Source organism: Mycothermus thermophilus, assembly GCF_041956435.1.
Source record: "Mycothermus thermophilus strain CBS 625.91 unplaced genomic scaffold VTJ04scaffold_3, whole genome shotgun sequence".
Taxonomy (NCBI): domain Eukaryota; kingdom Fungi; phylum Ascomycota; class Sordariomycetes; order Sordariales; family Chaetomiaceae; genus Mycothermus; species Mycothermus thermophilus.
Window position 1 is genome coordinate 369,890 of NW_027191429.1, and position 24,779 is coordinate 394,668.

General features: G+C 56.4%; 10 protein-coding genes across 10 annotated transcripts; 4 read left to right on the forward strand and 6 right to left on the reverse strand.

The window, feature by feature from the left end:
- Positions 1 to 1,601: 1,601 nt before the first annotated feature.
- VTJ04DRAFT_4230 (uncharacterized protein) lies at positions 1,602 to 5,167 on the reverse strand (the record flags this gene model as incomplete). Its single annotated transcript, XM_069362218.1, has 5 exons — positions 1,602 to 1,675; positions 1,777 to 4,109; positions 4,182 to 4,499; positions 4,558 to 4,616; positions 4,688 to 5,167. 5 exons carry the CDS (start codon positions 5,165 to 5,167, stop codon positions 1,602 to 1,604), a joined length of 3,264 nt encoding a protein of 1,087 aa, XP_069219186.1.
- A 1,267-nt stretch (positions 5,168 to 6,434) lies between these two features.
- On the forward strand, positions 6,435 to 6,951 carry VTJ04DRAFT_4231 (uncharacterized protein; the record flags this gene model as incomplete). The annotated part of the gene is made up of 2 exons (XM_069362219.1): positions 6,435 to 6,552; positions 6,629 to 6,951. The coding sequence occupies 2 exons, from the start codon at positions 6,435 to 6,437 to the stop codon at positions 6,949 to 6,951; spliced, it is 441 nt and encodes a 146-aa protein (XP_069219187.1).
- Positions 6,952 to 7,168: 217 nt separating this feature from the next.
- On the reverse strand, positions 7,169 to 8,204 carry VTJ04DRAFT_4232 (uncharacterized protein; the record flags this gene model as incomplete). Its single annotated transcript, XM_069362220.1, has 4 exons — positions 7,169 to 7,276; positions 7,335 to 7,727; positions 7,781 to 7,848; positions 7,907 to 8,204. The coding sequence occupies 4 exons, from the start codon at positions 8,202 to 8,204 to the stop codon at positions 7,169 to 7,171; spliced, it is 867 nt and encodes a 288-aa protein (XP_069219188.1).
- Positions 8,205 to 8,437: 233 nt separating this feature from the next.
- On the reverse strand, positions 8,438 to 8,990 carry VTJ04DRAFT_4233 (uncharacterized protein; the record flags this gene model as incomplete). The annotated part of the gene is made up of 2 exons (XM_069362221.1): positions 8,438 to 8,741; positions 8,857 to 8,990. The coding sequence occupies 2 exons, from the start codon at positions 8,988 to 8,990 to the stop codon at positions 8,438 to 8,440; spliced, it is 438 nt and encodes a 145-aa protein (XP_069219189.1).
- A 402-nt stretch (positions 8,991 to 9,392) lies between these two features.
- Positions 9,393 to 11,210, forward strand: VTJ04DRAFT_4234 (uncharacterized protein; the record flags this gene model as incomplete). Its single annotated transcript, XM_069362222.1, has 1 exon — positions 9,393 to 11,210. The coding sequence occupies one exon, from the start codon at positions 9,393 to 9,395 to the stop codon at positions 11,208 to 11,210; it is 1,818 nt and encodes a 605-aa protein (XP_069219190.1).
- Positions 11,211 to 11,238: 28 nt separating this feature from the next.
- On the reverse strand, positions 11,239 to 11,952 carry VTJ04DRAFT_4235 (uncharacterized protein; the record flags this gene model as incomplete). The annotated part of the gene is made up of 2 exons (XM_069362223.1): positions 11,239 to 11,392; positions 11,891 to 11,952. The coding sequence occupies 2 exons, from the start codon at positions 11,950 to 11,952 to the stop codon at positions 11,239 to 11,241; spliced, it is 216 nt and encodes a 71-aa protein (XP_069219191.1).
- A 246-nt stretch (positions 11,953 to 12,198) lies between these two features.
- Positions 12,199 to 13,602, reverse strand: VTJ04DRAFT_4236 (uncharacterized protein; the record flags this gene model as incomplete). The annotated part of the gene is made up of 2 exons (XM_069362224.1): positions 12,199 to 12,872; positions 12,939 to 13,602. 2 exons carry the CDS (start codon positions 13,600 to 13,602, stop codon positions 12,199 to 12,201), a joined length of 1,338 nt encoding a protein of 445 aa, XP_069219192.1.
- A 3,055-nt stretch (positions 13,603 to 16,657) lies between these two features.
- Positions 16,658 to 17,459, forward strand: VTJ04DRAFT_4237 (uncharacterized protein; the record flags this gene model as incomplete). The annotated part of the gene is made up of 3 exons (XM_069362225.1): positions 16,658 to 16,745; positions 16,811 to 16,922; positions 17,039 to 17,459. The coding sequence occupies 3 exons, from the start codon at positions 16,658 to 16,660 to the stop codon at positions 17,457 to 17,459; spliced, it is 621 nt and encodes a 206-aa protein (XP_069219193.1).
- A 1,256-nt stretch (positions 17,460 to 18,715) lies between these two features.
- On the forward strand, positions 18,716 to 19,879 carry VTJ04DRAFT_4238 (uncharacterized protein; the record flags this gene model as incomplete). The annotated part of the gene is made up of 2 exons (XM_069362226.1): positions 18,716 to 18,769; positions 18,923 to 19,879. 2 exons carry the CDS (start codon positions 18,716 to 18,718, stop codon positions 19,877 to 19,879), a joined length of 1,011 nt encoding a protein of 336 aa, XP_069219194.1.
- A 392-nt stretch (positions 19,880 to 20,271) lies between these two features.
- On the reverse strand, positions 20,272 to 24,395 carry VTJ04DRAFT_4239 (uncharacterized protein; the record flags this gene model as incomplete). The annotated part of the gene is made up of 3 exons (XM_069362227.1): positions 20,272 to 20,806; positions 20,861 to 23,973; positions 24,039 to 24,395. 3 exons carry the CDS (start codon positions 24,393 to 24,395, stop codon positions 20,272 to 20,274), a joined length of 4,005 nt encoding a protein of 1,334 aa, XP_069219195.1.
- Positions 24,396 to 24,779: the final 384 nt, after the last annotated feature.

Sequence of the window (24,779 nt, forward strand, 5' to 3'; positions counted from 1 at the left end):
TACCCGAGAAATTCAAGGTCCGCAGGCCCAGCCCTCATGATCAAAAACCCGCCTTTGGGTGGCCAACCACGAACCGTGGCGCCAGGCTCGGTGCCATAAGACACCCTGGAACTAGACGTGCGCGAACGGGGTTCGGGGTCATCGGCGGGCAAAGAGCAAAGGACTTCTGGCATGTTCGGATCATAAACTCGCTTGGGCCGGGGCTTCGCGAGCAGTTTGAGGAGCACGGCCACCGTTGCAAGACCAATCGCTATTTGAATAAACATAGTCCAACGATGAGGTTGGCAGATTGTGTGTCGCGCGGTGTACTATTATATTATAGGTACGTCAATGATGGGGATGACTGTGTTAGTGTTGAAGCCTTTCGCCATGTGCCGTGATGTTCATTTGATAATACGTGACAATGGCGTGGAACGATGTCGCTGACGGAGTGCCTGTTCGGTGCCCTTATTTCTCTTGTCTGGGTCTTGGGCGGCTCAAGCGTGCTGCCTGGATGGCCTTGATTAACCCTAACCCCCACATCGAGAGGCACCCTGTTAGACAGCAGCGTCATATGAGACTTGGCGTGCCGGCCTTATACCAACATTTTGCCAGAACCCTCGTCTGGCTCGAACCCTTTCGACCTTTCGATTCGGACATCATCAATCAGCACATCTTGTTCTTGCTCTTCACACATCCGGAGAGGACTCGGTCAGAAGTGGTGACTGATCTTAGTACTTCCGAAGACAGTCCGTTGAAGCAAGAAGCAATAATTACTATAGTCTTTATTTAAGTGCGGGCGTAAGCTACGACGCTATGGTAATATGCTTTATCCTGTCTAGTCCGCATCGATCAATATTAACTGAAGTCATAACTCTGACCCTCCGGATCAAGACGAAATTGAGGGGGCAGCAAGCAGACCAAGGAGAGGAAAACGGTGATGCGTCAATGGAACCGAATCCAACTCGATATGCATGATTCAGGCGCCGTGCTACTCGCTTCACTTCAATTGAAGAACTTGGTTCTGATAGAGAAGCGCAAGCAGCGCTTTGCCTCACGTACTAACCGACGGTGTGTCGAAAATTATCGGCAATTGGCTAGTCGGTGTCTGTAACGTGATTTCTGAAGCTGTAGATTCTTCTGAGGCAGGAGATTGTTTCCTACGGTAGGTACCTTGTATTAATTAAGGTCGTTGATACCTGATGTTTAAGAAAGCGCCGTAAGTAAAACGATGCTGGAGGCGAGGGAAAGGTTCAGCGGGCGCTGCGTCTAGGAAAGAAAAAAGAAGCAGAGAAGAAAAAGAAGAAGGACAAAGACAAAAAGGAAAGAGAAAGGTGGGGAAAAAACGAAAAAGTAAAAAGTGAAAAAGTGAAAAACAAAAAACCAAAAAGAGAAAGAAAAAGGAAGGAAGGAAGTTAGGATGGATAATAAAAGAAAGCTTCTCTAGGCGTTGATCACCGCTATTAGGGGTAAAAAAATAATTGCGCTTCGCTTCGCCTTGGCCAAGGCTCACCAGAATCGAGGTAATATTTAGTATATAACTTATATGAAATGATCCGGAACCAACCCTGCCCACTGCTCTCAAAGTATTTACAGTGTCTTGTTCAAACATCCTACTGAGATCAACCCCGTCCGCCTTCGAACGTGTACCGCAAACAACCAACCTGACACCAACCACCAACCCCGCCGTTGTTGCCTGTAAAAGGGGGAAATCGTTAGTCATTTGCCTTGACTCTATGTTGGGCGGGCATCTGGAGTAGAGGAAGAAAACAAGGCGAGACAGGAAAGCGAACTTACATTTGGTGTAGCTCTCCCTCACGAGCAAGTAAGCCGTGATCGTGCTCTCCGTCATACCCAGAGGGAAACGGAAGTTCTGCTTGTCGACAGACGTGACGCAGCCGGAAACCCACTCAACGCGGTAGTCGTAATTGACGCCGTAACGATCAGTCTTGCGCAGCTTGAGCGGCGGGTCGCCAGGCCCAATCCAGATGTCTCCGAGGCCGCTAAATTCAACCGAGTAATCGTCCTGCTTGTCGGGCTGGATATCGGCGTGGCCGGGGAAGTCGGCCTCGTTGAAGCAGTGGATGGGACCGCGCGCCAGCGGCACCGGGGTCGCGGTGGGTGTGAGCCCGGCCCACGATGAGTAACTCGAGAGGTAGTCGTCAGGATACATTGACCGTGTGGCCCAGTCGCCGGCCGTGGCTGTCACAATGGCGTTGCCGTCTGTCCTGTCGCCGCCCTTGAGGCTCACATCGCTGCAGACACCGTCCTCGGAGCATGTTGTTGGGTACTCCCAATCTTTGCCAGACTCCAAGGTCGCCGTGCCATTGCCATCGACGCTAAAATAGCCGGGGACCGTGAACACCGTGAAGACATCATCTGGCGGATTTCCAGCCAGGGGGAGATGCGGGTAGATGCCGCCGAGCTCCTTCTGCACGTACTTGGCCATGGCATATAGGGTTAAACTGTCCGAGTTCACGATAGTGAAGGGATTGTCTTTCAGCGGGCGTGAGTACCAACGTGCAAGGGCCTTCGCATTGTAGCCACCGTACACTTGGACAAAATCCTGTTTGGGTGTGCGTGGGTTGAACACCATCGTGACGTCCACGATGGGCCAAATCCCCGTCGGTCTTCCGCGGGGTGAGGCGTTTACCGCCCACTCGACATGCATCAGCTCGTGGTACCAAGTGTGGCCTTGGGACATGTACTTGTCGATATTTGCCCAGGTTTTCATCGAATAACCGTTCTTGTTTTTGGCGTACCGCTTGATCAATGTGTTGAGCTTCTCTTGCTTAAAATAGGGTTTGCAGAAGGTGATGCTGTACCTATTGACGTCCGGGTCCTTGGGGATTGTGTAGGCAACGGTGCCGTCACGACACTCATTGAGGGGATCGTCACACCGGACCGCAAGACGCCAGTCCGGTGGCAAAGTGATATATCCCGGTTGGATTGTTGCCTGCGTCTTGAAAATATCCTCAAACTGGGCTTTCCGCTTCGAGGTAACCGCCGGCGGACCCAGGAACTCGAGCGCAGCCGCCGAGTTCAAATCGATGCCATTTTTCGTCTCGGAGTAAATCACGTTCATGATATTCCACGACTGCTGCCAGCCCGAGTAAATATTATCCCGCTGCTTGCCATCGCATCCCTTCCAGTCCGTGAGCCTCGTGGCCAGGTCGGTAAAGTTGTAGATTTCGAATTGCGACGTGTCATACTCGCTGTCCTTCAACGCGTTAAGGAACTCGCTCTCCATTTGGGTGACCGACAAGGCGTGGTCGTTCGGACCGAAGACAAACTGCTCCAAGTCCACAGCCCATTCGACCGTGCCGGCAAATCCGTAGTTGGCGTACCGGCTGATGCGTGACGCTTTGGTCGCGGCGCTCATGTACGAGACCCACGTGCCGTTGCCGTAGACCATGATGTCTGAGTCGCTGTCGTCGTCATGCCATGTCAAGACGGGGCCACGACGGGCGAGATGGCTGGTGGCAGCGCCGCCGGACATCAATGCCTCCAGCTCGGCCTGCGCGATATAGCCGGCGGTACGCGTGCAAGGTCCCTCGTCGGCCGTCGAGTTTGGTCCGGTGAAGCGACAGTTGGGTCCCGTGCAGTTCGGGTCAACCATTTTGAAGCTGCGCCCGTAGCCCGCGGTGCCGACAACGATCTTGTTCGCGGGAACGCCGGCCTTGGTGATCATGGCGAGTGCGAGTTCGGTCTCGGTCAGGTTGACGTGCGAGCGGAGGCAGTTTCCGGTAGGACAGCCCGGATTCGCGTGCGGGCTGTCGTAGTCCCACCGGCCATGGAGATCATAGGTCATGTAGACGATATAGTCGAGGACCTCAGCCATCTCGGCGATGGGGAATCCCTTGAGGTACCAGTACGACGCCGGTGCCGCGATGGACAGAGAGACTCCCGGTGGAAGGAGTGATCGCACCAGCCTGAGGAACTCGAGGTAGTTCCGGCCTTCGTTGGGATGGCCAGGTGGGAGTCCTGGAATATCCTGTGCGCCTGGATACTCCCAGTCGAAGTCGACACCGTCCAGGTTGTAGCGTTTGATGGTATCAACGACACTCTGGGCAAATTTCAGCCGATTTGCCGCGGTCACGCCCTCCTTGAAAATGGGGGCTGTGTCAAGCCTGAATCGTGCTATTAATATACAGTCGCTTCAAGAGAATGTCAGGAACGCTTGTACGGGGAAATTGGCTTACTCTGTGGAAAACGACCAACCACCGAATGACAAGATCCGTTTGAATCCCCTCATGGAGGTAAATATCTCCCACTGGGTTTGATACCGGGAGACGTCGACTTGATAGTCGTGCGTGATGTCGCCAAACGCGTAATGCATGTGAGTGTAGCCGGATGGAATATGAGAAGCGTCCATGGTGAGGCAGGCTCTGTCCACGCCGAATGCTTCAAAATACCCAATGCGAATGTTGCCACCGGGTGCGCCGTTGGTCACAATCTGGGTGCCGCAATTCGAGATACAGCCATTTTCGCCTGGGGCCGATGTTCCGGGGGCTCCGGTGCTGATCACCAAGTCAGCGGCCTTCCTCTTTCTCATTCAAGGGTCCGAGCTTGACATACCTGGAGTTGCTGGGCGTGCAGAATTCGGGCGTGATTCCGCATTGTCCCCATTTATTGCACTGGTGTTTTGGCACGTGGTTAGTAAAACAATAGGGAGGAGGCGCCACGCCTATCAAGGGAAATCACATACGCAGGCGTTGAGAGGGCACGGGTTGAGAGAGCTGATTTGGTCCCACGAACTCGGACGCTTTGTGCCAGGCACCTGCGGACCGCAGACGGTGCCTTCCACGGGCTCAGGCATGGGCGGTTCACCGGTACTGATGCAGATGGGGCCCGGCTTCAGGCTGGAACAGCCTTCCCAGCCCCAAGTCCTCGAGTTGAACCGTTCGATGTCGTCCATGGTGATGTAGTTCTTGTCGGCAATGTCCCAGCAACTGTCGCCAGGGACCACATTGTGCGTAGCACACGTGCCATCAGCATTGGGCTTGGGAGTGAGATCGGGGAGCGAGCCAGACGAACAGCAGACGGGCTGCCTAGGCTGGAGGGTTGAGCAGAGCGTTGGGCTCGGGTTGAACTCTGTGAACTGGGCGCCGGTGATACCGCAGCGAGCGGCCAGGCTGGCACAACTGTCGCCCGGCTGGACGAGGATATACGAGCACGTCTGACCCATCCTGTCGGTTGACGGTCGAGCGGTGGGTTTCGCGGCCGATGGTCCTCTACTTCACTTGAAGCCACGCAGAGGCCGATGTGGTACTATTATATATACTCAATGAGGAGCCATCGTGGGGGTCAGTACTGCGCCTAGCGGGTTTCCCTCTTCCTTGACATTCTGGTCGTGCCTTTTCGCGTCCATGCTTCGGCCCTCACCGGAGTTGCGTCCTCAGGGGGGCGATACAAGTCTGAAGACCTATCAAGTCCTGAAGACATCACCGAGATGTTGATCATGGTTGCATTCGCAGGGATGGTAGAAGTAAAAAATTGGTGATGCTCGGAGCATTGAAGGCATGAGAAACACATGTCAGGGCGTTAGTATTATTCACAAGACCGTTAGTCGGACGTCTTGAAGGTGCAATCAGCCCTGTTGATATCGCCAAAAAATTTGAGAGTTGTATCCAAAGGTACGGTCCGTCCTCAACGCATCACCAACAGCTTTGCCAAGACACTGGGAGTTACATCCGAGGGGACTAGAGTGAACGTCTGGAGGCGAGACCCTAGAAATATCACCAGTCGTTGGAACAAACAACCAACACAGTTGCATCCTCGGCTTTGTTAAAGTTTGGACGCATAACCAACAGGTCAACTTGATATTCGCGCATGTCCTTTTAGAGTTTTAGAGTGAGTCACGGGCACCATGAAGCATCTGAAGCCATCTGTTCCACAATCTTGGTTCGTCCATGTGGCATGGCGATGATGACCTGCAAGGTACAGAGTCGTATCGACAGCGGACAAATTCCGCCAGGGATCCATAGTTTTTATCTTTGTTGGGTCTCCTGTTTCGTCAAGAGTCCGCATACAACGGGAGGGTCAGGCACCTATTGAACGCCAATCTCCAGGCATGCAACATACCTGGGAGATTTGGTCCAGGTCAAGGAGAAACGTTCCCCTTGATTGCACATCTTACCCAACCCAACATCACGCGAACAGAGCTATCTCCATCATCACATCATCCATCGCACTGCATAACGATGCGTCGGTCTCGTTGTTGGAATGTAATTCTCGGGATAGTGGTTGGTGCGGTGACGGTAGCCGCCCTTCTCAAACTGCTCGTGAAGCCCCAACCCAAACCCGTTCATGACCCCGACCGGCCCAATATCCTTTGCAAGCTTCCCGTGGGTAACCCCGAAGTCCAGTTTTCCTTACCTCGACCGAGGGTGTCCTACGGTACAGGGCCCGGCGCCACAGTGCGTGGCTGGCCGCCCAAGGGGGGTTTTTTGATCATGACGGCTGGTCCCGCGGACCTCGAGTTTCTGGGCTACGACAGGTTTCAAATTGTGTGGCAACCAGATCCAGAAGATCCCAATACGGCTGCCGACGAAGAGGCGCACTGCTATAAGAGTACGGACCTTGCAACCCCTTTGATCTTCCTACCAACGAAGGATTTGACACTAATGTGGTTGGCACAACATTCCAGTGCGTCAATTGGGTGCCACATGGTGGGAAAGCGAGAGCGCGGAGTTTTATGCTTCAAGGGAGGTGGGCTCAAGCACAGAAGAGGAGAAATTTATAATTACGGGATGGCCGGCGGGAGGCGGTGTCTGGGTCCTCAACGGAACCGTGGCCGAGGCTGGCAGAAAGCAGGCCGGTATGGCGTTCAATGCCTTCAACATGGAGGAACGAAGCAAGATCATCGAGAAGCTAGGCGGTGCCTTCTATGCCAATCCGAAGGACTGTCCAGACTTGGACTTAGCGGAGCCGGAGGACCCAGTCGTTCAGAGTCGGGATGAAGAATTATGATGAGGCTGCTGGAAGTACGGTATCATGCTACAAATGTTCATTGAGGGCGATGTTCAACGACAGTGGAACGAGGGAAAGGTCATTGAATGCAATTCTATCCTAGATATTGACATTGGGTATCCATGTACGAGTCATCATTATCATTATCAACCGAAGTATTCAACCACCATGCCGCCCAACCCAGATCATTCATTCATATGAGTCTCATATCAAAGGCTCAGAGCCACTGAAACAGTAATCCAGCGATGCCCACGGCCAGGTTCATCACACCGGGGAAAACATTCGCAGCGCCGGCAGTAAACAGGGTGCTCGACAGAGTGCCGTTCTGGGTAGACTCGTTAGCATCATGAACCCGGCAGGAAAGGTTCCAATGTTTGACATACCGATGGCCGCCCGGCAGTCGGAAAGGGAGTCGTGGGAGGCGGCGTAGGAGTGAAAGAACCGGGAACGCCAGGCGTGGTGGTGTCCACGCCGGAGCAGATATCGGCGTAAACCGTCTCAGTCACCGTGATGGCAGCAACGCTGACGGTACTGACGCTGACGGAAGTGACAGTGGCCGTCACTGTCACGGCAGGGCATGTTGAGCCGGAATCATCACCACCACCCGGGGTCCCCTTGGTGGAGGTCACTGGCCCACTGCTTGGGCCGCTTGGACCACTTGGGGTGGCCGGATCACCAACCACGGTTGTGGTTGTGGTTTCGGTGGTGGTCACGGACGAGACGCTGACAACCGTCGTGGCATCTGCCGGCACACCACATTCCTCCAAGCTTTGGCCCTGGAAGGAAGTTAGTCGTTGTGTCTGAAGAAACGCGGTCCAAAAGCACTCACCTCCTCACAGCACCACACCTTGCCTCCGAAGGTTTGCCAGGCACAGTAATATCCCGCCTCACAGGCGCCTAGTAACGGGTTAGCTATTTCGCCGGTCTCAACACCCATGATCACGGAGATGCTTACGCCCAGAGCCGTTTCCGCAGCATGTCTGGCCTGCCGAAGGGTTGTAGCAAAACAGCGACAGGTCGGTGCTCGCCGGGCACAGAGCCCATTCAGGGCCGCAAGCGTTCTCACAAGTCGTGCCGCTACCGCAAGTCCCGAACTCGGGGTGATAGCCCGGCGGAGGGGTCTGTCGGCGAGAGAGACCGGCACCGCTTACGAGGTCCCGGGGAGCGTTCCACTTGTAGAACTGGCGCTCTGGGGTCGCCGACCCGAGGGCGAGGAGTGGCAGCGCCGCAAGACTGACACCGAAGTTGCGCATGGTTGGACTCGGGCGCGGTTTGATGTTGTGGTGGTGGTGGTGGGATGGAAAAGGGGAGTGAACCGCTCCGGGCCAGATGGGAGAGGAGGATTGTTTACACGGCGAACAACTCAGCAACAAGCTTCACTCAGGGCAAAAACAAGGAAGCAAAAGGTGATAAGCTCCAGCCTCGGGCTGATGAACTTTCAGCCATCCACACACACGATTGATACCCACATCCGTCAAGCACCACCTCAATATCCTGCCAGCCACACACAAGGGAGGAACGGCGCGGCCTCGGGCGCGGCCTGGATCGTCATGGTTCCTGCCTCTACTCGGCCGTGGCGCTCTGTGATGGGCCAGGTGGAGATTCGCACCTGCATCAGCAGCCTCAAAACCAAAGACAAATTGAGGAAAATTTGCACCCGAGCGCGGGGAAGAGCCAACCACATGGCGAGCCTCCCCCGCCGAGAGATGGCCGCGAGGTCCGGAGATTTGCAGGCCGGCGTCCCTGCCCCGCCGAGCGGTGTGAGTTGTTCACAGTGGCACATGAAAATACTAATTGAAAAAAAATCCACGAGGTTGGGCACAACTGGGCCACGACTGATCAGGCAAGAAGGCGCGCCAAGCCGGCTTCTAGGGCAGCTGCTTCGGGAAGCCATCGACACAATGCCCAATCACGGCTTTTTCTGTGGCGCTAGGGTTGCGACTCAGCTGTCTGTCGCTCTGCAGGGCGACGCCAATCTGCACCACGCCAGCACGCATGCAGGCCAGTGGAGACACAATGACGTCCGTTAGCTTGGCCATGTTGCATTGGGCTGCAGCTCGCCGGCCACGCTGTACGACGGTAGATGCGGGATGAGGATGAGGCGCCGGTCATTGCGATTTTCGCTCGAGGCCGGACACGATGTGGTTGGGTGAATGCCGAAATGCCTCCCTCGGTCTGCTGCTGGTCTGCTGTGGGCTGGAACCATGACCTGGCACATCTCAATTGAAGGCCGTCACGTTGTTTTCCTACCTCTCCTCCACCCTCTTGACTCTGTCAACCCTCGGTAAGCTCAAGGTCGACGGCCAACCTCGAGCTGTTGACATCCACCTCCTCTCCGTCCTCGAGCCTCACGGCTTGACCCGACGTCAAACGCGACGTCCTCGTCTTCCTCCGGACAAACATCAACAGACGGCCAGAGAGAGACACAACCAGCCGCAACCATGGGCAACTTCGTGGGCATCACGAGCACCGGCTTCGTCGGCTCCGGCGAGATGGCCGCCGTCACGTCCTTCATGCCGTGCCACATCTTTGGCGACCAGATGCTCATCGGAGCCGGCATCCGCATTGGCTTCTACTTGCTCTACCTCGCCGCCATTATCGCCATGCTCTTCAGCGTCGACAAGCAGTTCCGTCTCTGGCACGGCGCCTGGGGCGTCCTGGCCCTGTCGCTGTTCCTGGCCATGTTCCTCAACATCGTCGACTTCAACCTTATCATCATTGACTACGCCGTCCTGATCCATCTTGTTCTGTGGTACCCGGTCTTCTTTGTGTTCACCGTGCTGTTCCGCCAGGCGCTCGTCGTTGAAGGCCATGCCGCCGTGCACTCCGATGCCGAGTATCGTGACCGTCTCCAGCGGTGCCGCAAGGGTCGGGTGACGGATCTCGATGTGCGCCGTGCCCGCGCTTATGCCGATGTCTTGCGCGCGTTTGCCCTGTTCGCCGCAGCTGAGGAGGCCAATCGCGATTGCCATGCTGCCCAGAACACGCTGAGCCAGGCTGTCCACCACTACGTTTCGCATTGGCATGAGCAGATTGATGTGGACACCGAGAGCGGTCGCCGCAGCGATGAAATCCAGGCTGACGGTGGCGCTGTTACCACGGTTTACCACGGCCAGCTGATCGATGAGATTGCCGCCGCCCCGACCCGTGCCGATATCGACAAGCTCCGCGATCTCTATGTCGCTGCTCTGGTTCACTCTCAGCATGCCATTTCCGAGGCCCGTGCCGTCGAACAGGAGGTTGCGCGCATCGCTGCCGAGGAGCTTCGCATCCGCCGCCGTGCCCGCGCTCCGAAGCAGGCTATTCGTCACTTCCTCTCTGCTACCAGCTACAAGGACCAAGTCTCTGCCGCTCTTGGTCTTCTCATCTGGTCTATCTTCATGTTCGGCACTGCTGCCTTGCACTGGCCCCTGCTTCACAACGGCAACAAGCCCGATGGTGTCTGCGACAACGTCCCCACCGTCTACTTTGTCCTTGCCCCCAAGAAGCCGTTCGCCGACTCAGGATTCAGGCTCTTCCTGCGCATTTGGACCGTTGGCGTGTGCATCGTTGCCGTAATCACAACGGCCGTCGCCCTCTTCATTCTCACCGCGAGCGTCTTCGGCCCCGCCCTCTTCGGCGTCGGCCCGCGCGCCCAGAAAAAGACCACCTCCAAGTCCGTCGAGGCGGGCCACCGGCACGACGAGGACGACGACCACGTTGTGCCCGCCGATATCCGCGAGGCGGAGGGCTACTCTCACAAAGCCCGCGTTCGCCACACCCAGGCCATCCTCGAGTGCGTGGCCCACGTCGAGCCGCGATCCGTCCCCCACCGCTACAGCCGCACCACGGTCGAGGTGTCGAGCGCCATCAACGAAGGTGCCGCCCGCTTCACCCCCGAGGCCATCCCCTGGGCTCTGCTGCTGCTCATCCTGCTGGCCGTTGCCGCCGTCTGCGCCGAGCTCACGGTCCATCGCCAGGGTGTGCGCAACGACACGCCGCTCGACTTTGCGCGCGCGCCGCTGCGCGAGACGGCTGAGATTATGGCTTTCTTGATTGGGCTGTACACTCTCCTGCTCGTGCTGCTTAGCGTGGTCGCTGGGATGGTGTCAAGCATTGTCTCTCGCCTGAGGGGTACCAACAAGAAGGGCAAGAAGGCGAAGAAGGGCAAGGGCCGGGCCGACGATGCTAGCCTTTCCAGCCACGAGGTTCAACAGGCGCAGCAGGTGCAGTACACTCAGTATACACAGCCGGCGCAGCAGGTCATGCAGCAGAAATGAACGTCACGGGGAAGGGAGGCATTCTCGGTCACATGATGATGATATGTAATGAAGGGAAGGAAATGATACCAAGGCGGGTGGCTGCTGTTTGTTTTGGATGATACCACGGGTGGATGGGAGGAGTCATGCGTGTTTTGATGATGAATGGTTTTGTCGCCTCTGGAGTTGGGCTTAATGTCGTGCTAGTAATGATGAGAATTTAGATACCAAAAACTGACAATCCTTATTCCAGCTATTACTACTACGTCTGTTCATCTCTCCTCTTTACATTAAAGAGCTAATCTATCATATTCCTGTATCACTCGGGCTTCCTATTTGCTAAGTGAGCATCCCCACAGGTCCTCCAAAGAGCGGCGAAGGCCATTAAGCACTTATTAGACGGACCGAATGCTCAACCATATTTTGGAAGAGACATTCTGAGGCCCTTCCGCAAGGACCTGCGCTCCTCATTATACGTTGTTGGCAGAAGGCATTCGTAGACCATGTGTGGTCGCCTCGCAGACCCCACCCTCTACAACACAACACAGGCCCGTCGATGTTTTACACATAGTATGTCGTCAAAGAGTGGGTTCGGTCCGAGATGATTAACCGGACTCCACGATAATTTGACAAACTAGGTAAATGCGGCTCATTACCGACTATTAATATCCCTTATAACATTGTTTAACTCAAGTACCTACCAGAACGGCCGAAGTTGGGCCATATTCCCTTCGACGGCGGTTCTGATGTTGATATTTGCCATGCCATGAACCGTACGGAGGACCTTCCTCACTCCCATACCAAGTAAGACGCGGAAACCTAAGCATCAGATAGGTACTCCGTAGGCACAAGGTTGGCTGGACACATCACAGTCAACACTGAGATTCGTCAACTCAAGAACTCATCTCCATTATCTTGATGAGCAACTATGTACATGAAGATTTGAACTCCCTAACCGGGACGTGCTATATACAACGTCACACCCGTGACAACAACCGCATCGTTTTCTTTACAGGCACTGCGAGTACCACTCGTTCTGGCGGGTGCAAGTCGACCCAGCCTCGCAGCAGGTCGGGCCGGCCCATCCCTGACCGCCGCACTGGCCCCACTTGCTCGCGCAGTTGCCGCCGCCCGGGTTGCTGGTCGGGCCCGGGTTGGTCGGGTTGGTCGGGGACGGGTTGTTGTTGCCGCCGCCGTTGTTGCCACCACCGCTGCCGGCGGCGCCGCGGGCGATCTCCTCGTGGGCGTTCTGCGTCAGCATCTGCGCGTACGCGTCGAACCACATGCCGGCGGCCGGGGCGCCGCCCATGCCGCACTGGCCGTCCGACTCGCCGCCGGGCTTGACCCAGACGATGGCGTCGACGTTGGGGTTGTTGGTGTTGGTGGTGAAGGGCTGGCCGAAGCCGGCGGGGTTCACGTTGCACCATTGGCCCCACTCGCTGCGGGCGCCGTTGAGCGCGACGCGGCTCTGGTCGATGATGAACTGGGTCGGCAGGCCGCGCTGGCGCATGGCGTTGGCGATGTTGGTGGCGTAGCGCGACTCGTCGGGCGACGGGCTGCCCGAGGTGTAGGGTGGCGGGTTGCTGGTGGAATAGGGGTTGTAGTTGGAGACGTTGCTGGAGAAGCCGCGGATCTTGGCGTTGTTACCGGCCTTTTGGAGGATGGCGGCGACCTCCTGGGCAGCTGGTGGAGGGGTTAGTATGTGGTGGTTCTTTGCTAGTAAGGAGGGGGGAGGAGGATATCACATACTTGGCTCGAGCTTATCGGCCCAGCCGAGCCAGCCGCCGTTGGCGACATCCAGGTAGAGGTGGATGTGGCTGGCCTGGAGCTGAGAGATGGCATAGCCGATGGCCTCCTGCTGAGGGCCGCGGGCGTTGCGGCAGAAGGCGCTGGTGCCCGTGACCATGTTGCCGATGGCATCGGGCTCGAGGATGACGGCGAACTCCACGTCGGACGCGGCCTTGAGCTTCTGGGCGAACGGGTTGACGTACTCGTTCTTGTACCGGTTCAGGCCGTTCTGGGAGAGCTTAAGCTCGCCAGAGGACTCGCCGGCGCTGCAGTCGCGGTCGGGGAGGTTGTACAGGACGAGACCGACGATGGGGTTCTCGCCGCGGGCCTTAGCGGCGCGCGCATTCTGGATGGCAACGTCGATGTCGCGCAGGAGGAAGATGTTGGAGATCCAATAAAAGGTGCCAACCTTCTCCTGGATGTACTTGACCTTGGCAGCGTTGGTCTGGTCGCCGCGGGACAGGAAGGCCTGGCGCGTCTGGTCGAGCTTGCTGCTATAGTCCGAGTTGACCAGCAGGGTGCGGCCGGAGAAGGGGTTGCCGGACTGCCGGGGCTCGAGCTCCGGGACGGGCGAGGCGCCGGCGGCGCTGAGCAGGTAGGCGAGGATCGCAAGAGAAACGCGCATGGTGGGCGACCTAGGGCTGAGAGGACCAGGTGAATGCTTGACGTCTGGCTCAACGACGCGAGATCATGCCTGGGACGGGATGCCGGAGGAGATCATGGTTCGGGAGATTTTATATCTTCGGAGTCTACAAAGCAGGCGCATGTCGTTCGGGACTTTGCCGCCCCATGATGTCGGCGGTTACGCGGTGGTTTCATCGGAAGGCCTCCTGCGTGCTCCGAAGTGATCTCGATCAGGAGCATAACCCCGGATTTACAGAGACGGAAAGCTTGATGTCATGCGCCGGTGGACTAGTACGGACCTCGCTGCCCCAGAAGGGATTGGGTCCCGTGTCGACGGGAAGGACAGGGCAGATCCCAATGCCGTGGGGAAGTCGGGTGCTACGGTAAGGGGTAGTGCGTTGTGGGGAGTTGTGCCATCTTGATCGGCGATCCTTCTCAAGTCTGCTCGACCTGGTAACGCAGTCTTGGATTCTCCACGAGTGAGATCTCGGCGTGGATTGCCGTCGGCATGCACCGCCGTTAAAAGAGTTGAAGACGCTAGTAGCCGCTGTCACCTCCACCACATATTCCATCCATCTCCAGAATCCAGACGTTTCATGCATACGCATTACATCGGCCCGGCTCCCTTGCGGGGACGACGGTCATGTTCCGCTCACCACCAAACCGGGTGCGGCCCATGATGATGAAATGTGAACAAAAAAAAAGGTGGAGGAACAGATGGAGAAGAGGGCGGCTCGTAGCGGGCCGGGACCCTCGAAGCGAGGTTCGGCGGCGGCGCCCAAACGGGCAAGGAACGGAGGCAGATGCCCGGCCTTCCTCGGAGGTCGATCGGCTCTGGAAGACGGCACTTCGGCTCCGCGAGGAAGGTCTTGCGTCTCGAGGTCGCGCATGAGTGGTGCGCTTGTGCCCGTGCACGCGAACCCCACAACAAGAAGAGCTGGAGTGTCGATCACGTGATACTGTACCCCCGGGCTAGATGTCAGGTCGGTTCTCGGGCTGGACATCCCGAAGGTTTGGATGGGCTTAGTCATCGAGCACTGGTTCCGAAAGGCGACGGTACGGAATTGCAAACGTCCTCATTCTCAACATCATGATTTCGTATTGTTGAGGTGAGGGTAACGTCTCTTGCACGCCGCTATGTGTGGACAACCAAAGTCAGCTTCGCCGCCCTCCTCACCCCTCGAACCAAATGCTCCCTGAACAAAAAGGGCTAGGGTTGGGGCTGTTGCTGTGGCGCTGGCTTGGCACAAGAACAAAGGGAATGCCACGACTCAAGCCAAGGAAGCCAAGCGTATCTGCAAACATGTCGACCTCGACTTGCTGATCATGGGCCATTGGCGTTTCTCAGAAGGCTCGCAGTGTTCCAGAAGCCTGGAAGATGAAACATGCCGTCCGGGTCATGCAAACGGTCATGCGGCTGCTTCCGGCATATTGATGTACACACGGAAGTGGCTGACTTAACTAATTGCTCCTGTGCATAAGGCCGCAGCAGGAAGGGAATGGATATTACTCCGTCCCTATAAGTATCCGTAACGAAGCATGCCTCATCTTCAATCCGGTCCTATGTCGGTGATATCTTCGATTGTATGTAAATTCAACGGTTAGTGTGCTTCAAGTAGTTGGGCACAAACAGTCACAGCCGCACTCAGTGTTGACTCCAATCTCGCACCCTGAGCCCTTCCCTAAGGTACCTCACTGCGTCTTCCCGACCCGATGTATTCGCCGCATATGCACACACTGCGAGCTCTGCGGAGCAACAAATTGGTGTCATTAAGAAATAATTCCGAGGATAAATCTCCGTAACCTCCGCAAAGTAATGACGCCGGCTACTCAGTCCTCCACATACAGCCTCTCATTGCTGTCATTGTCCCAGCGAGCACACCAAGACCGTTTGGCCTGAGATCCGAGTCGACCTCCACTCCGCCTAATTAACGCCGCCAAAGGTCATCAACAATGAAAATCATTCAATCCATCCTGCGTCCGACATTGACTTTCACCTTCCCATTGACTCGCCAGACGATGGCAGCTGGAGATTGGTCGCGGAACCCGAGATTTAGTTCTCATCGCAGGGGATCTCAACTGCGAAGCCTCTCCGACGGCTGACCATGTTGTGTTCTGGGATCGGCGTTTTGCCCTCGATCGCGCTGCCATGGACGTTCTGGGTTCGCCGGAGATTAGGTGGTGGCCTCTCGATGTTGTTGATTCGTTTTGCGCACGACTCAGCCGCAGATTCCATGCTGCGGGAAGCAGCAGCAAAGTCACCCGGCTAGGCAACCTCCAAAACCAGGGTCGGAGTCCGATAAAGCCCCCCTGCCACACACCAGGCACGAACTAGCCACACGGATACACGTTACAACTCCATGTTCCACCAGATCCATCAAGTCAACTATTCTTAGCTAAGGCAGGCTACAATCTTCATACTCTGTAGCAATAACTCCGTACCTGTCCACCCTTCACCGACCTTCTCATTGTCGCCAAAACACCTATCTAGGAGCAGTCCAGTCTTACATGCAGAACGCCATACCCAGAACCGCAAAAACCCATGATGCGGTTTACTGGCACTTGTCACAAGCCAAGTCATCCAGTCCACATTATTTTCAGTCTCATGGGAGCCAACCTACCAGGCTAGCCCAAAGAGCATGCCACAACCTTGTCCAAAGATCAGCCCTGGACGCCATAGCCTCCCCCGATAAGTCACATCTCAGGATGTGTTGTTCATCCCGGTCATTCCCCCCGCGCGTTCTTATGTACATTTATCACTGCTTCCCCCCTCCTGCACGGGGATTTGGTAGACTTGAAAGTCACAAGGCTCCTGGGCTGTGTCTGGTGGCACTGAAAAAGTTCAAAGACCCCGCGGAGCTCCAGGCGTGTGCGCGCATTTTGTGTCTTGTCCACTCACTTTTCGTGGACATCTGCCAGTTCTTGTGTCTGATTCCATCCTCCGGCCAACAACCGCTATTTTGTCGTGGATTCGGGCTTATTACTCCCATCGGGCCCCAAACATCTGACAGCCTAAGCCATCTCAATCGCCGCCACAAACCCATCCCACACTCATCATGGCAAATAAGTGGAGCGCCGGTCTCTGCGACTGCTTCAGCGCTGGCTTCGGCATCTGCTTGTTGGGAACCTGCTGCCCATGCTTCCGTGAATTCCCCAAGTTTATTAGTCTCTGGTTCTACTAAATTATGTGGCTGACTTCTCCCGCGCAGTCATCAACAAGACGAGGGATCTGCTTGAGAACCCCACCAAGGAGAGCGGTGACATCTGTGGTGGAACATGCTGCGGCTTCGCGACCTTGAATTTCTGCGGTTTGGGATGCATGTAAGTTCTTCATCCCCCTTCTTGCCTCCGCTGGCCAGATCTCGACGCGCTGTCGGCCATGACACGCTTGCGCCATCTCATCCACCTACCGGGCCCTTTACTAACAAAATCACCAGTCTGAGCTGGACCCAGCGCGGCAACATCCGCGAACGGCACAACATCGACGGCGACGGCTGCATGGACTGCATGGTTAGCACCTGCTGCACCTGCTGCGGTCTCATCCAGCAATACCACGAGGTGAAGGAGCGCAGGGGCGCGGACACGACGCGCGTCGTCAATGTCCAACCGGGTGCCAACCCGCCGATGACGGCATCGCGGGGGATGCCTCCGGCCGAGAAGAGCCCGGCTGTCACCACTCCACAGCCCGTGGCGGCTCCGCAGGGCTATCAGCAGCAAGGATATCAACAACAGGGATACCAGCAGCAGCAACAGCAGCAGGGCTATTACCCGCAACAAGGCGGCTACCAACAGCAGCAGGGATACCAGCAAGGATATCCGCTGGCATACCAGCAATCGTACTATCCGCAACACCAGTGAGGTGATATCGCCCTCCAGGCGGAGGTAAATGGGCGGATGTGGAGAAACACGTTGTGTTTGGATGTGGCTAGGACGTCATGATGATTGAATGGGTTCATGAAGGACGGGAATTTGCTTTTGTTTACTTCTCCAGAGATATTATTAGGCTTAGGGTTTTTAGTCAGCAGGATATGAAACACGGATCAGAGACGTCCCTCGGCGACTTGAGCCTCAATTATATCGTTGAGAAATGACACGTCCATGGCTAATTGTGAAGGATTCATGAGCTCTAGTTTCTTCCATTTGTGAACCAGTGATCACAATGACATCGTCTCCCCGGATATGTCGGCCGTAATGTGCATCTCACGGTTGTAATGGGTGGAGGTGGTATGTAGAGAAGAGTCGAAAACGTTATTCCAGACTGGGCAAAAGAAGGATCAGACAGCCTGTGGACATTGCAAGCATCATACGGAGCAATCTCTTGCCTGTGCACACGTGGGCATGTTGTACACGTATCGATGTCATTTCGGTGAGCGAAACACAATATCAAAGCCTTTTCAGATTATACAAATCTCTTATTTTAAGTTGATGAACGCTTCCATGACAGAAGTCATAATTACCTCTCCTTGCGCTCTGAATGTTGACCACTCTCCTCTCTTTCAGCCCCACAACCGAGAGATCCTAACTCTTAGCCTTACAAACATCTGGGTCTGGAGTCTTGTGATTCGTTTGCTTCAAGTGATGCGCACCAGAACTACCAGCTGGATGCGCGGCTTCACTCTACCCCGTACAATGTCCCGATATCCGAGTGTCTATCAAGGAGAAATGGGATTATGAGTTCATAGATTTTTGTTACCGCCGGTGGCGAAGGGGTTCGCGGTCCGTTTGCTGTTCACGACGGCGGGAGACATCGGATGAAAGTGGAGACTGCCGGATCGGAGCCCGGAGTGGTTGAACGAGGGCAAGGACCCACCATGTCAAATCCCCGACCAACGGGAAATCCCGAAGTCTCCGAGGTCCGGGGCTGCCGGACGGGGTTTCCCCCACACACAACCCCAACCCGGGATGATGGCGCTAACCTGAAACGGGATGGCCCAAGTTTTTTTGCTCAATGTTGGCGACAGCTCCCACTTCTTCCTTGCCTTAAAATCCACCACCCGCTTGCGAGGAAAAATAAAACTCCCACAACCCCCCCTCGTTGTCACCTGTTTACACACCACATTCTCTCTCTCTCTCTCTCCGTGTGTTTGTTTCCCATTCCCACTCCTTCAGTCAAAATGTTCATGGCCTCGCGCATCCAGACCCGCGCCTTCTCGGCGTCGGCGAGAAACGTAAGCCTTTTCTTGGTGCTAGTCTTAGAGCGCTTTTTTATGTTCTTCCCCCCACCTTGCAAGCGCATGCAAGCCGATCTGAGATGCCTCTCGCCGGCGAATCCACTCATCGCTTTCCAATTGATCATTTACTAACTCGCAATCTTTCTTCAGCTCTCCAAGGTCGCCGTCCTCGGCGCTGCCGGTGGTATCGGCCAGCCCCTCTCCCTGCTGCTCAAGCTGAACCCCCGCGTCACTGAGCTCGCCCTCTACGATATCCGCCTGGCCCCTGGTGTTGCCGCCGATGTCTCCCACGTCAACACCAAGTCGACCGTCAAGGGCTATGAGGCCACTCCCTCGGGCATTGCCGCCGCCCTCAAGGGCGCCGAGGTGGTCCTCATTCCCGCCGGCGTGCCCCGCAAGCCCGGCATGACCCGTGACGACCTGTTCAACACCAACGCCTCCATCGTCCGCGACCTGGCCAAGGCCTGCGCCGAAAACTGCCCCGAGGCCAACATCCTCATCATCAGCAACCCCGTCAACTCGACCGTCCCCATCACCGCTGAGGTCTTTAAGGCCCGTGGCGTCTACAACCCCCGCCGCCTCTTCGGCGTCACCACCCTCGACGTCGTCCGCGCCTCCCGCTTCGTCAGCGAGATCAAGGGCACCGACCCCAAGGACGAGAACATCACCGTCGTCGGCGGCCACTCGGGCGTCACCATCGTGCCCCTCTTCAGCCAGAGCAGGCACCCCGAGCTGAGCTCCAACGCCGAGCTCGTCAAGCGCGTCCAGTTTGGCGGTGACGAGGTCGTCAAGGCCAAGGACGGCGCCGGCTCCGCCACCCTCTCCATGGCCTATGCTGGTGCCCGCATGGCCGATTCGATCCTCCGCGCCGCCCAGGGTGAGAAGGGCGTCATTGAGCCCACCTTCGTCGACAGCCCCCTCTACAAGGACCAGGGCATCGAGTTCTTCAGCTCCAACGTCGAGCTTGGCCCCAACGGTGTTGAGAAGGTCCTGCCCGTCGGCAAGGTTGATGCCATCGAGGAGAAGCTGCTCGAGGCCTGCTTCGCGGACCTCAAGAAGAACATTGAGAAGGGCAAGCAGTTCGTTGCTCAGAACCCGGGCAACTAAATCCTAACAAGTAATTTGAAGAGGGGTGTAGGGAGTTGGGAAGAGGAAGAGAGGCGTGGACATGTATACTAGACGACTTACCCCAGCAAGCTAGCCAGTTGACTTAGCTTTTTCAAAATTCTGACGAAGACATGGCCTGTTTCTCTTTCTCAATTACTAGCACGACGTCTGGGCTCCAAGGGCACCAGCGATATGTGAATTATACGCGTGTTTTATTATACATGTGCACCGCATCCAAGCTCATCATCTATTATTTCATCTCCTGCCAGTCATATCTTACACCCCTAGAAGACCGCAGGCCAAGGCCCCCGCCCACCTCCCCACCCCAACTCATCTATCACACATTCCTCCACTTTAAAAAACACAACCAAGAAAACACAACAAAAAGAAAACTACTGCTGCTGCCCTTCCAACCTCGCCCTCAGGGCCGCCTTCCTCTCCTCCAACCTCCTCTCAAACTCGGCAATCTTCTCTGCCTCCTTCCTTGCTTCCTCCTCCTCCTTCTTCTTCAGCTCCTCGGCCTTCCTCACCCGCTCCCGTTCCAGCTGATCCGGCCTGCGCTCGGCAATGTCCCTGGCACGCAGGTCGCTGAACAGCGCCTTGAGCACCACCTCGATGACGTAGCACGCCGCATAGTCGAGGATCATGACGGTCGTGATGGTGGTCTTGAAGGCGTCCGTGAACGGGACGAGGCGCATCTTTTCGTTCAGCTCGGGGATCATCTCGGTCGAGCAAGCAAAGGCGATGCCGGTGACGCCGAGGATACCGTAGAACATGCCCTTGTTCTCGGACAGGGACTCGCGGAACGGACGGCCTTGGTAGTTGACGGCGAAAGTCGAGATTTGCTGGATGAGCTGGAGGAGATAGACGGCCGAATTGAGCAGGGACGGTGAGAACTCGGCCTCGAGATCAACGGTGCCGGTGCGTCTGTCATAGTTAGCACGAAAGTCTAAATGGCCACATAAGGATCGAGGAACTTACGGTTCGAGCTCATCGCAGTACCGGGCGATGTAGATCAGCGTGGCAACATGCACGGCAAACTGACCCAAGATCGAGCCAATGATGTAGAAGTTGAAGATGTTCGGCTGAGGCCGCTCCTTGGACAGACCCTCCACAGACCTGGCACGCGAGATGGACAGGAAGCACACGCTCAGGAGCATGCCACTGATCGTGATCTGGCCATCGCCAAACTTGATACCCTCGAGGTAGAGCACACTCAGACTGTACGCGCTGATGAGACAGTTAAGCGCCAGAATCTTGTACATCTGAATGGTCGCCACCAGCGTGCACCGCCCCTGACGGATGATGTTGGGGATGGCCACAACATTGCGCAGCTTGGAGGTGAAGGGCGCCGCGACGGACGCATCGCCCAACTTGAGCGACGGCGGCTCGTCATCCATCTCCGCCTCCATCATAGATTGAGCCAGCTTGTCAGCGAACCCGGCGGCCTTCTTGGCAGCTTCAGCCTGCTTAGCACGACGCGGGTCCGAGTCGATAAGCCGTTGCGCAGCCGCGGAGGTGACCGTCTCCGTAACACCGTCATTGCTGGCGGTACCGTTGGCCTTGGCGAGCTGTTCAACCGTGACTCCACGCTTCTGGGCCTCGCGTTCCATAGCCTTCTGATAATGCGGGTTCGACGGGCCAGGTGGGTACAGATGGGCGATCATGGCGGGCACGGGCGGGGCAGGCTGACCCCAGCGCTTCATCAGATCGACTTGCTTCTGGTAGATTTCCTTCATCTTTTGGTTGCGCTGGTGTTCCGCGATGCGCGTGAGATCCTCGGGAGTGCCGTTCAGAAGAGCCACGCCAATGTGTGCCTGCTTGAGAGCGCCGACATCGTTGGTACCGTCGCCAGCCATGAGCGTGTAGTATCCCATGTCCTTGAGACCCAGGAGGATATCCTCCTTCTGCTTCGGTGAAACGCGTGCGTAGACCCAGGTGTGCCTGAGCAGCTGCTTCCAGCCGACCTGACCCTTGAACCTGGTAAGAGCATAGCCAGTAACGCAGAGATCCTTGTTGTTCAGAATTTCTGGATCAATGGGCTTGGTAGGGTCGACGTCGATCTGGATCTTATCATCTACGCTGCGCCAGACCAGAGACTCTTCCCCGTGGGCTGTGTGCTCGGGGCTGTCAAGGATCAACACGTCACGGTCAACAATCTCAACCTCACGCGCCACATGGACGGCAGTAAGCGGGTTATCGCCAGTGATCATGACCACGCGGTGACTGCTCTCGTTGAGCATGCGGACTGCCTCCTTGGCGTCATCCTTGAGAGGGCATTGGAGAACGAGGAAACCAGCAAACGTCAAATCAGCCTCGACACCCTCGCGCTTGAGGTCGTTGATACGGGAGGCGCTGAGCTCAGAATCAGTCGTCAGGTGCTTGTAGGCCAGGGCAAGGACACGCGATCCGCGACGGGTGAAGTATTTGAACGTTTCCTCGTAGTCCGCCGGGACGACAGTCAACATCTTCATGATGGTCTCAGGAGCACCCTTGACGGCCACGAACGTTCCGCGCAGCTTGCGACCTGTCTTGGTGTCGGTGGCGTTGATGGTGGCGACGGAGCTCTGGCGCTTCAGGGCCGACGAGAACTGGAAGCGGCGCTTGATCTGGACGGTACCGGTGACGGAGGCAGCGTTGGAGCCATTGGCGGCGACAGGCTTGCTAGCAAGCACATCATTCTTACCGAGAGACCAGCCAAGAGCCGCGAGCGTAGCCTTCTCCATGGGATCACCAACGATCTCACCCTCGTCAAGTTTGACCAGCGCGTGGGCAGTGGCAAGAACCAGAGTAGTCTCCATACCAGCGCTGTGCACCGGAGTCATGCGAGTGTGGGCACCATCAGACTCGCGCGGGGTGTCAGTGCCAGAATGGTCGACACCCAACCCCAGACCGGCGATACCCTCCACGACTAGGTCCTCACCAGTCAGAGTGCCTGTCTTGTCGAAGCAAGCGACATCGATACGGCCAGCGAAGGGAATGCGGAACGGCTCAGTGCAGAAAATTGCGTACTTGGCCAAGGCGCCCAAGCTCGTGTTGACTGCGAGACTCAACTCCATAGGAAGTTCGGGAGGCACGACACTCGTGACAATGAGGATGCAGTCGAGCAGCAACTTGGAACGCTTGCGGTCCTTACGGACACCCTCATCCCAAACATACCACGACGCGGCGAGGGCGAAGACAAGCAGGAACAGGATGAAAAGAAGGGCTTCGCGGTTGTTGGCAGAGACGCGCTCGGTTGAGTAGATCATGGTGCGCACCAGACTTCCCTGAGAGGTCTCGAAACCCGTCCTGATGACAATAGCCATGGCGCCATTATCCGGGGGCGGAGGAACTCCAGACGGCAGGCGAGCATTTGGCTTCTCCTCCTCGTCCGCGTTGGCGCTGCCGTGGGTGATTTGGAGGACCTTGGTACCACCCCAGAGGAACGAGTTCTTGTCCAAGCTGTCCGGCTCGATAGGGGCTTCGGCAGGACGAAGGCGAATCGAGTCTTTCAGGAGCGGGGTGCTTTCTCCGGACAGCATAGCCTCGTTGACAATGGCAGTGCCCTCAATGAGCAGCATGTCGCATGCCACACCACTGTCCTCCTTGGTGCGAGTGACGGAAACGAGATCACCGGGGAGAAGACGGTCGCTCTGGATCTCGGTCCACTTGCCCTGGCGGAAGACATAGATGTCGTACGGCTTGATGCTCATGCTGCGGAACTCGGTCAAGGTGCGCTGGCGCTGCCACACAACGGTGCTCTCGAACATGACGAGCATGGCGAGGGTGAAGAGCGAGTAGTACCAGTACTCGTCAAGAAGCCACAGGCCGACACAGAAGACCTGGAAGACGAAGAACGGGGCGACAGCATGCTCCTTGAAGAGCTCGGTGAAGGTCGGGACAGGGATATCGAAGGTATTCGTGCCATAGTGTTGCTCGAGGCGCTGCAGCTCCTCAGCCGACTCGATACCGCGCGACTTTTGGAAGTAGCCGATAAGAGGTTTCGGGTCGGAGTCAAGGACGTACGTCAGCGGGGCAAACGAGCGCGTCTCGGGGTTGTAGAGGAAACGACGCTTCTGGAAGAGGAACGAAATGTTGGTCTTGTCGCCGACCTGAAATGGAGCAGTCAGCAGCTGTAGGACAAAAACCAGGGGTTGGTCTGTGAGCCCACCCGTACCTTCTCCCGGACAAGCTTGCAGATGTCGGCAGCGCCGGCGTTGGCGACCGGAATGACCTTGATCAGAACAGCATCTTCGACCGACTTCGCCTTATAGGCAGTGAAGAGGGCATTGAGGTTGACGCTCCAATGAGTGCAGAGCCAGGTCAGAGCCTGGAAGGTGGTAATGGTGGCGATCCAGACGAAGGTCCATTCAGAGGCACCAATGTACTTGGAGTAGAGGTTTGGGTCGAAGTAGAAGCGCAAGAAAATGGGCCATGCGATGGCGTAGGGCCACACATAGGCGTGTTCCCACCACGGCAGGGGCCGCAGCAGCTCGGCGCTCTGGATCTGGTCGTTGTCGACGAGGGGCGCCATGATGGTGGAATTTATTGAGAAGAGGTTGTTTCCAACATGGGCCCAGTCCCCGAATGAGAGGGAGGGGACACAAAAGTTGGAGGAGTGAAAGGATTAAAGGAGAAAAGAGAGCAGAGAGAAGGAGATAAGTGTGGGATGGTGGAGTGCCTCCTTGGGTTTGGAGACGTGGAAGTTGTTGGAGCTGGAAAATGCGGATGGGCATTTCTGGCGCGAGCGGCTGAGACCCAGCCTTGGCATGTCTCGGCATGCGTGGGTGAAAGTGGGCTGTGCCAAGCCTTTGCGACTCTGGTCTTGGCAGACTGGCACATGTGAATTTGCCCCTGAATGAGTAAACAAACAGCGCATGTCGGACTCTCTTGGGATCAAAAAATGTTAGGGCTATGA